Source organism: Oncorhynchus nerka, linkage group LG25, assembly GCF_034236695.1.
Source record: "Oncorhynchus nerka isolate Pitt River linkage group LG25, Oner_Uvic_2.0, whole genome shotgun sequence".
Taxonomy (NCBI): Eukaryota; Metazoa; Chordata; class Actinopteri; order Salmoniformes; family Salmonidae; genus Oncorhynchus; species Oncorhynchus nerka.
In genome coordinates, this window is record NC_088420.1 from 55,697,685 (window position 1) to 55,708,692 (window position 11,008).

Below are 11,008 nucleotides of genomic sequence, written 5' to 3' on the forward strand. Positions count from 1 at the left end.
TACCGCTACACATTCCTTTGTCTCATGCATGGCATATCAATATATTCTATGTCTAGTCCAAATATGGCACGATTACGCTCTATGTGTCGGTTTGCGACGCTTTCAATTGGGGACTTTTATTTTGAAGGCAAACCGCAAACTCAACACCAAGGGCGACGATCACCGTGACCATGGCAACGGAGTAAACAAAACATTTCAACGTGTGAAAAAGCATGTATAAAACGTTTTTACAGTCAACAAAAATGATTTACCCAAAAATAGATTAGAAAACAATTGTGTGTATTGTTATACGTTATTCTGTAAACCTGTGATGTAATGTTAGACTGCTAATTAGCTAGTTAGTGTGGCAAACTAGCATTTTTTTTTTTTTGGGGGCAAGCTGATACTTTTTTTCTTATTTTATGAAACTTTTAAAAGTGTTTAAAAATATATGGAATTGTAATTATACGTTCGAAATGCATATTTAGCAAAGTACATAACTCAAGATAACCGGGGCTCGGAAAAATACGAGGTGAAATCATGACTTCTGTGATTTTCAGGTTGGAGTTCGAGAAAGAGGCCCGAGGTCCGGAGTTGGAATTCCGAGATTGATGACCATTTGAAACGAATTTTCGCAGTCGGAACTGTTTGTTTTTTTCGAGTTCCCAGATGTCTTCAACAATCTGAAGTCGGAAATCAGATGTTTCTGAGTTCCCCGTTTTTGTGAACGCTGCACAAACATGTTACGTTGTGTCGAGCGTGGGTAATGCGAATGCACCTCAACCAATAAAAACGTGTGATGGGCGGGACCGGTCCGTTTAGAGTGGGTCGGCGAGGGGTACTTTGAGTGCCTTGAGAGAGTGATTGGGTAGGCGTTGCCACGTGATCATCATCCTTCCACTGGAGTTCTACGACAGCAGAGAGCGGCGTTGGTAATTTCCCCGTCAAATTAATCTATATTGAGTTCAAACAAATAAAGCTTTTATACGATGGGAGACAAGAAGAGCCCCACAAGGTAAAATGACATTTATCTAGAAAAATGACCAAAAAATGTGATGAACACTTGTAAACAGGGTACGACCAATGGATGCGTAGCGCTAGCTACATTGTAGCTTCATGGCGGCTGACTGGCTCTTTTATGCCGGGGCCACCGTGTGTCAAATAGAAGAGTTTTACCTCGTAAATCTGACCATACGGCTCAAATGAGAGTAATTTGTATTGTTGTGTTTTTGTACAAATACACATCAATGAATGTTACCTAAAATGGCTATGCTGACAGTGTCGCTCCTCTTATCGTGTGTGTGTGTGTGTGTGTGTGTGTGTGTGTGTGTGTGTGTGTGTGTGTGTTTGTTTTGAAGGCCGAAGCGGCAACCCAAGCCCTCTTCTGACGATGCCTACTGGGACTGTAGCGTATGTACTTTCAGGAACACCGCCGAAGCTTTCAAGTGTATGATGTGCGATGTCAGAAAGGGAACGTCAACACGGTAAGAAGGGTTTCCACTAGATACCACAGCTACAAGTCTAAATAGTCTATATCTTAACAATTTATGAAAATAAACATTTGCTTTTTGGTCTTTATTTAAGGTTAGCAGTGTGGTTGAGATTAGGTTTAAAATCACATTTTAAGAACATATTAAAGAAATATGCTGGTTCATAACTTTGTGGCTGTGGTAACTAGTGATGACTGGGAAGAAGTTCAAAGATGATGTCCAGACAGTTTGACTTTTGGATGTAAACCTATTGTGCAGAATATTCATAAATCATTCTAATTGTTGCCTAAATTCAAGTGGTTGTTTTGAGTGAGACATTTCTATTATGGGGACATTATTTGACAGATTCTATGGTGTAGTTCGTCTGACAGATAGTGTCAAATGTTGTTTTTATCAATAAAGGGATAAAACAACAAGTTTAAACCCTTCTAAATGAACATTTCTCAAGATATCCGGAGCCATGCACAGAACTTAACCCACTGAGCACAAATGTCAGGTGTATGCGTTCCTGTACCCTCAATATGTTGTCGCTATGCAGCATTTGTCTATGTGCAGTGTGCTTCCTTATGATAGTTTTTCCCCATACATACAATTCAACATACACTAGAAATCTAGAAAAACGAGTCAGTGTGCATAAATATGCAGTGCATATATGTATGTACCTGCTGCTCATGGCCTAATATCCAATGTTAATAATCACTAATCTGTTTCTAGGAAGCCTCGCCCTGTCTCCCAAATGGTTGCCCAGCAAGTCACTGCACAGTTTGCTTCACCCACACAACCCAAAAAAGAGAAGAAGGAGAAATCGGAGAAAGAGAAGAGTGAAAAGGAACCAACACAGAAAAAGAACAACCACAAGAAGACGAGGTAAGGAGGGAACTGTTTGAACAACATATTCGCAAAGATACTATGAAGGTTGGCGAATATTTTAATCATCTCATTTTATTATGATTATTACATTCTATCAAAATCATTTACAGGTTCCAAGTGACTATCCATACTATTGACTACTATTGACTCTCATCCTGTTCTATTATTGACAATATACAGTGGGTATCAGTATTCACCCCCTCTTTTTTTTCAACATTTTGTTTCGTTACAAAGTGGATTTGAAATAGATTTAATTGTTTTTATTTATTTATTGATCTACACAAGATACACTAATGTTGAAGTGAAAAGAACATTCACAAAGTGTGTACTAATATTTACTTATTTTTATAACAGCTATATAGACTTTGCTTAAGTATTCACCCTCTTTGTTGAGGCAAGCCTAAATTAGATCCGGATTAAACAAATGACATCCCGATACATACACTACTGTTCAAAAGTTTGGGGTCACTTAGAAATGTCCTTGTTTTTGAAAGAAAATCCCCTCTTTTTTTTGTTTTGTTTTTTGTCCATTAAAATAACAGGAAATTGATCAGAAATACAGTGCAGACATTGTTCATGTTGTAAATGACTATTGTAGCAGGAAATGGCAGAATTTGTTTTTATGGAATATCTACATAGGTGTACAGAGGCTCATTACCAGCAACCATCACTTCTGTGTTCCAATGGCATGTTGTGTTAGCTAATCCAATTATAATTTTTAAAGGCTAATTGATCATTATAAAACCCTTTTGCAATTATGTTAGCACAGCTGAAAAGTGTTGTTTTGATTAGAAGTAATAAAACTGTCCTTCTTTGGACTAGATGAGTATCTGCAGCATCAGTTGTTTCGATTACAGGCTCAAAATGGCCAGAAACAAGGTACTTTCTTCTGAAACTCGTCAGTCTATTCTTGTTCTGAGAAATGAAGGCTATTCCATGCGAGAAATTGCCAAGAAAATGAAGGTCTCGTACAACGCTGTGTACTACACCCTTCACAGAACAGCGCAAACTGGCTTTAACCGGAATAGAAAGAGGAGTGGGAGGCCCCGGTGCACAACTGAGCAAGAGGACAAGTACATTTCAGTGTCTAGTTTGAGAAACGGATACATCACAAGTCCTCAACTGGCAGCTTCGTTAAATAGTACACGCAAAACACCAGTCTCAATGTCAACAGTGAAGAGGTGACTCCGGGATGCTGGCCTTCCAGGCAGAGTTCCTCTGTCCAGTGTCTGTTCTTTTGCCCATCTTTTCTTTTTATTGGCCAGTCTGAGATATGTCTTTTGCCTTGCAACTCAGCCTAGAAGGCCAGCATCCTGGAGTCGCCTCTTTGCTGTTGACGTTGAGACTAGTGTTTTGCGTGTACTATTTAATGAAGCTCAAAGTTGAGGACTTGAGGCGTCAGTACGAGATCCTCAGTTTCTTGGCAACTTCTCGCATGGAATAGCCTTCATTTCTCAGAACAAAAATAGACTGATGAGTTTCAGAAGAAAGGTCTTGTTTCTTGCCATTTTGAGCCTGTAATCAAAACCACAAATGTTGATGCTCCAGATACTCAACTAGTCTAAAGAAGGCCAGTTTTATTGCTTCTTTAATCAGAACAACAGTTTTTAGCTGTGCTAACATAATTGCAAAAGGGTTTTCTAATGATCACTTAGCCTTTTTAAAATGATAACCTTGGATTAGCTAACAGAACGTGCCATTGGAACACAGGAGTGATGGTTGCTGATAATGGGCCTTCGTACATGTATGTAGATAATCCATTATAAATCAGCAGTTTCCAGCTACAATAGTAATTTACAACGTTAACAATGTCTACACTGTATTTCTGGTCAATTTGATGATATTTTAATGGACAAAAAAAGATTGTTTAAAAAAAAAAAAAAAAAGTTTTTATCAAGGACATTTTTATCAAGGACATTTCTAAGTGACCTTAAACCTTTGAACGGTAGTGTACATCTAAGGTCCCTCATTGCATTTCAAGCAAAGATTAAACTAAAATACCAGGGAGGTATTCAAAAGCCTCAAAGAAGGGCAGTGATTGGTAGATGGGTAACAATAACAAATCAGACACTGAATATCTCTTTAAGCGTGGATGATGTATTAAACCACCCAGACAAATCAAAGATGCAATCGAACTGAGCTGCAGGACAGGAAGGAGACTGCTCAGGGGTACAGTTTTGACTTAAATCTGCTATAATGTCAATACTTAAACATCGCTGTCTAGCTATGATCACCAACACCTTGGCAGAGCATAAATAATGTGAAAATGTTAGATTTAGGGCTCACATGCTGACCAGACCGGACAGTCGCGTGCGCGAGCGCCGCAAAATAAATGTAGAAATCCATGTTATTCAATTACTGCGCCAACGAGCGTCTACGATGCCAAGGGCTAAAATAGAACTCCTATTTCTGACGCAGATTGCGCTTCAAGTCCTGCCTCTCCCATCTCTCATTGGTTTATAGAAGCAGGTACCCACGTGCCATCTCCTCATTGGTTATACCCATGTGGGTGATTGAAAGACGAACTGTTTTGCCGGTCATCGTGGTAATACTATAGAAGTTTAGATGCCGATCACCATATAAGTTCAAAGATGAAAAAGCCTGGAAGGAGGAGAGATGACTAGAAACGATTCGGTTGGCTGTTTTATTTGTGGATTAATTGTCGGAGTAGAGGACCTTGTGCATTTCAGGTAAACTAACAACTCAATGTTTATATCCCAGGACAAATTAGCTAGCAAGTGCAAGCTAACTAGCTAAAATTCCATACATATTTAATGCTTTTCGACCTGTCCACAAATTAATGTCACTGGTTCAGAGTTTGTTTTGATATTTGAACCTGCGTGTCGTGATCGCCTTTGGTGTAGGGGGACAAAATAAATTTATGCACGATAGCTCACGATGGTGCACTCGCGCAGCCGGTTTGGGTTCCGTGTTAGAGTACTTAGCACCTCTGATTTGTAATTTGTGCACCGATTTTACTAAGGCCGAAACTTCTTTAGGAAAACAGCCCTAATGTTGGAAACAAACCTTATGTTGTCATCCAGAGTCACTTGATTTATTTTCCAAGCTATAGCACACTATTTTACAGCAGGTTTTTAAGGACCCACCCAAGATTGGTCTGCTTCATGTATTTGTTTTTTGCCATGGAAACTTTTGAAATACTAGTATCATTCTGGGCCTAGATTTTACGTGTGGGGGCAACTCAGTATTAGGAAAATGTCTTTAATATGTTGAGAGTTTTGTGTAGTTCTTTGACAATTTACAATTAAATACATTCCAATCCCACTTTGTAAGACAGTAAAATATGACTAAATCCAAGGGGATGAACACGATACCTACTATATATCCATCCATACTTCTCTGTCCCCATCCCAGGCCCAGGTTAAAAAACGTGGACCGGAGCAGTGCCCAGCACCTAGAGGTAACGGTGGGTGACCTGACGGTCATAATCACAGACTTTAAGGAGAAAACCAAGCCCGCCTCCACTCCTTCCAGTGCCGCCTCGGCAGACCAGCACAGCCAGAGCGGCAACACCAGTTCTGACAACACTGAAAGGGGGGTGTCCCGGTCGTCCTCGCCGCGGGGGGAGGGGTCCTCAGTTAACAGCGAGAGTCACTAATCTCCCTCTCTCTCTCCCATTTCCTCCCTCCTCACCTAACATAGTCTTGTGGAACCAGACAAGTGTGTCTCTGAATATTACATACAAGTCTGGCATGCAAGATTACACCCAACGCTACATACACCCTTATGTGTCCCCCATATCCATCACCCCACACTCCAACCCAACATTTCAACATGCACACATTGTAAAAAAAAGAAATAATAATAAAATAAAATGTATGTATTATGAGGCTGGTGCTGGGAGGACGCTGTGTATCATCAACGAATTGGTTTCAGCCAATATCTGGGTCGTGTTCAGTCGGCAGCAAGCAGAAGAAAATAGACTGAAACTGGAAGGTAAATACCTGGACTTATCCAATAAATAAGAAACGATCATGTTTGTTTTCTGTTGCACAAAGTTTGAAAACATTTTGTTATGGTGTGCCCTAATGAAAACGACCATGGCCTGAGTGAACTGAACTGAAGCTGGGTCTTGACTGTGTTGAATGAACCCTGCCTTGCATGCACAGCTAGCTGAGTGATGCCACGGGATCTGATGGTATTTACTTACAACACCTCAGTGTTATCGTGTCATCCCTCATCACACACTTAGTGGTCGGTTGGTTTCTGTCTCTTACCAATGTGGACTATTGCAGAATAAGAGAGTGCTTTAGCTACAGAGGAATATGAATATGCATTATGAGTAGGGTTGCAAAATTCTGGTAACTTACCCAAAATCCATAGGTTTTCCAGAAATCACCTGGACGATTCCCCGACTCAGAGAATAAGTAGGAAATTCAGGATTCCTCCAACTGAGAGAACTGGAAAACCTGGGAATTCTGGCAAAGTTACCAAAATTTGCAACAACCCTAATTATGAGAGAATAAATGTGAAGCGAGTGGTCCATCTCTTGATTGTAGATTGACAAAGATTAATTTTGTTAGCAGCAGATTGCACCTGCTGGCATATGGTGTGCATTAATTAATGAGAAGCTATTGGATCAGTTTCCCAGATACAGAGTAGTCCTTGACTAATCACTTTGAATGGAGAATCTCCATTGAACATTCTTCTTAGTCCAACAGTCGGCTGAATCTGTGTCTGGGAAACGGGCCCATTGTTTTATAAAGCATTTCAGTTTGGCCAAAATTTTACTGCACATGTTACTGAATCATATCACTGCTTTATGTTACTGGTTATAGCCGGCCATGTTGTCATATGTACATCAATGAGCATCTCAATTATTGCGTTACTATTTAATGTTTGATTCAAAATTGAGAATATTGTTAAGAAGTATGCTTCTCTTCCACAGTTTGTAGAGTCAAGCATGCTGTCATCCAACAGTGGTTTATATTGAAAATATGAAATAAAAATAAACTGATAGGTTCATCAGTCAGACTTGAGTTTCCTCCATTTGTGCTCAGTGGATGGCAGATGGGTCTTAACCATATACATATACATACTTTTATGACTGCGTTTACACGGGTAACCAATTTCAGATATTTTTTTCCATTAATTGGTCTTTTGACCAATCAGATCAGCTCTGAAAAAAACAATTAGTGGAAGAAACATCTTAATTGGGCTGCCTACTTAAATGCAGCCTAAGCTCCTCACACAGGAGACTATTTGGGATATTCATGGATAGCCCTCATTTTTATAACCTATTTACAAGTACTGTATCTACTAGAGTCTGGATAACTTGACATGCTTGGGAATTTTGTTAGAAATGGGTCTTTATGGGCCTCCTGAGTGGCGCAGCGGTCTATGATTCACTGCGTCGCAGTGCTTGAGGCGTCACTACAGACCCGGGTTAGATCCCAGGCTGTGTCCCAACCGGCCTTGACTGGGAGTCCCATAGGGCGGCGCAAAATTGGCCCAGCGTTGTCTGGGTTAGGGGACGGTTTGGCCCAGGTGGCTTTACTTGGCTCATCGCGCTCTAGCGACTCCTTGTGGTGGGCTGGACGCCTGCAGGCTGACTCTGTCGTTAGTTGAACAGTGTTTTCTCTGACACATTGATGCTTCTGGGTTAAGCGGCCGGGTTATTAAGAAGAGCGGTTTGGCGGGTAATGTTTCAGAGGACGCATGCCTCTCCCAAGCCTGTTGGAATTGCAGGGATGAGACAAGATCGAAAAAGGTGGTAAAATAAAATGTTTTAAAACTATATTTATATATATACACACACACAGTGGGGCAAAAAAAGTATTTAGTCAGCCACCAATTGTGAAAGTTCTCCCACTTAAAAAGATGAGGCCTGTAATTTTCATCATAGGTACACTTCAAAATCCAGAAAATCACATTGTAGGATTTTTTTATGAATTTATATGCAAATTATGGTGGAAAATAAGTATTTGGTCACCTACAAACAAGCAAGATTTCTGGCTCTCACAGACCTGCAACTTCTTCTTTAATAGGCTCCTCTGTCCTCCACTCGTTACCTGTATTAATGGCACCTGTTTGAACTTGTTATCAGTATAAAAGACACCTGTCCACAACCTCAAACAGTCACACTCCAAACTCCACTATGGCCAAGACCAAAGAGCTGTCAAAGGACACCAGAAACAAAATTGTAGACCTGCACCAGGCTGGGAAGACTGAATCTGCAATAGGTAAGCAGCTTGGTTTGAAGAAATCAACTATGGGATCAATTATTAGTAAATGGAAGACATACAAGACCACTGATAATCTCCCTCGATCTGGGGATCCACGCAAGATCTCACCCCGTGGGGTCAAAATGATCACAAGAACGGCGAGCAAAAATCCCAGAACCACACGGGGGGACCTAGTGAATGACCTGCAGAGAGCTGGGACCAAAGTAACAAAGCCTACCATCAGTAACACACTACGCCGCCAGGGACTCAAATCCTGCAGTGCCAGACGTGTCCCCCTGCTTAAGCCAGTACATGTCCAGGCCCGTCTGAAGTTTGCTAGAGAGCATTTGGATGATCCAGAAGAAGATTGGGAGAATGTCATATGGTCAGATGAAACCAAAATATAACTTTTTGGTAAAAACTCAACTCGTTGTGTTTGGAGGACAAAGAATTCTGAGTTGCATCCAAAGAACACCATACCTACTGTGAAGCATGGGGGTGGAAACGCTTTGGGGCTGTTTTTCTGCAAAGGGACCAGGATGACTGATCCGTGTAAAGGAAAGAATGAATGGGGCCATGTATCGTGAGATTTTGAGTGAAAACCTCCTTCCATCAGCAAGGGCATTGAAGATGAAACGTGGCTGGGGTCTTTCAGCATGACAATGATCCCAAACACACCGCCCGGGCAATGGAGTGGCTTCGTAAGAAGCATTTCAAGGTCCTGGAGTGGCCTAGCCAGTCTCCAGATCTCAAACCCCATAGAAAATCTTTGGAGGGAGTTGAAAGTCCGTGTTGCCCAGCAACAGCCCCAAAACATCACTGCTCTAGAGGAGATCTACATGGAGGAATGGGCCAAAATACCAGCAACAGTGTGTGAAAACCTTGTGAAGACTTACAGAAAACGTTTGACCTCTGTCATTGCCAACAAAGGGTATATAACAAAGTATTGAGAAACTTTTGTTATTGACCAAATACTTATTTTCCACCATAATTTGCAAATAAATTAATTAAAAATCCTACAATGTGATTTTCTGGACTTTTTAAAATAATTTTGTCTGTCATAGTTGAAGTGTACCTATGATGAAAATTACAGTCCTCATCTTTTTAAGTGGGAGAACTTGCACAATTGGTGGCTGACTAAATACTTTTTTGCCCACTGTATGTATGTATGTATAATAAATAGGTTTATTTTAGTTCATGTATGTTAGAAATGTGTACACTGGTATACATGAGGTGGTATTGTATTGCAGATGTTTATAAGGCTAATGTTTCCAAATCTCTTTCCTTCATATCTAATTATTAATGTATTTAGCTAGCTAGTATCTAGTAGGAAGCTATTTGATCATAGTTCAACTTGTCCTGCAAGCCAATGGGTGCTTTCCAGACACCCAGATACACACACATACTTTTGGCCATACTTTTTTGTGTGTATTTGGACACCCCTTTAAATGAGTGGACTTGGCTATTTCAGCCACACCCGTTGCTGACGGGTGTATAAAGTCGAGCACACCGCCATGCAATCTCCATAGACAAACATTGGCAGTAAAATGGCCTGTACTGAAGAACTCGTGACTTTTAACATGGCAGGATGCCACCTTTCCGATAAGTCAGTTCGTAAAATGTCTGGCCTGCTAGAGCTGCCCTGGTCAACTGTAAGTGCTGCTATTGTGAAGTGGAAATGTCTAGGAGCTACAACTGCTCACCACAAAGAGGTAGGCCACACAAGCTCACAGAACGGGCCCGCTGAAGTGTGTAAAAATTGACTGTCCTTGGGTTGCAACACTCACTACTGAGTCCAAACTTCCTCTGGAAGCAAAGTCAGCACAAGAACTGAATGTCGGAAGCTTCAAGAAATGGGTTTCCATGTCCGAGCAGCCACACACAAACCTAAGATCACCATGCTCAATGCCAAGCTTTGGGTGGAGTTGTGTAAAGCTCGCCGCCATGGGACTCTGGAGCAGTAGAAACACTTTTTCTGGAGTGATGAATCACGCTTCACCATCTGGCAGTCTGACAGACGAATCTAGGTTTGGCGGATGCCAGGAGAATGCTACCTGTCCGACTGCATAGTGTCAACTGTAAAGACTGGTGGAGGAGGAATTATGGTCTGGGGCTGTTTTCAATGGTTTGGGCTAGGCCCCTTAGCTCCAGTGCAGGGAAATCTTAATGCTACAGCATACAGTGACATTCTAGATGATTCTATGCTTCCAACTTTGTGGCAACAACTTTGGGATGAATTGGAGCGCCGACTGCGTGTCGGGCCAAATCGCCCAACATCAATGCCGACCTCACTAAATGCTCTTGTGGCTGAACATCCTGACAGCAATGTTCCAACATCTAGTGGAAAGCCTTCCAAAAAGAGTGAAGGCTGTTATAGGAGCAATGGGGGGACCAACTCCATATTCATGCCCATGATTTTGGAATGAGATGTTCTATGGGCCGGTGTCCACATACTTTTGACCGTGTGTGTATTAAATAATATCT

General features: G+C 41.2%; 1 protein-coding gene across 1 annotated transcript; it reads left to right on the forward strand.

The window, feature by feature from the left end:
* The first annotated feature begins 833 nt into the window (after nt 1–833).
* LOC115109689 (YY1-associated factor 2) lies at nt 834–7,332 on the forward strand. Its single transcript, XM_029634911.2, has 4 exons — nt 834–994; nt 1,338–1,463; nt 2,184–2,336; nt 5,715–7,332. Exons 1-4 carry the CDS (start codon nt 969–971, stop codon nt 5,956–5,958), a joined length of 549 nt encoding a protein of 182 aa, XP_029490771.1. The 5' UTR covers nt 834–968; the 3' UTR covers nt 5,959–7,332.
* The last annotated feature ends 3,676 nt before the right edge of the window (nt 7,333–11,008 follow it).

Bases quoted from the DNA above. Each gene is read 5' to 3' on its own strand.
- LOC115109689 (XM_029634911.2), top strand. From the start codon at position 969: ATGGGAGACAAGAAGAGCCCCACAAG. The intron at 1,464-2,183 runs GTAAGAAGGGTT...ATCTGTTTCTAG, and splicing joins AGAAAGGGAACGTCAACACG to GAAGCCTCGCCCTGTCTCCC. The intron at 2,337-5,714 runs GTAAGGAGGGAA...TCCCCATCCCAG, and splicing joins AACAACCACAAGAAGACGAG to GCCCAGGTTAAAAAACGTGG.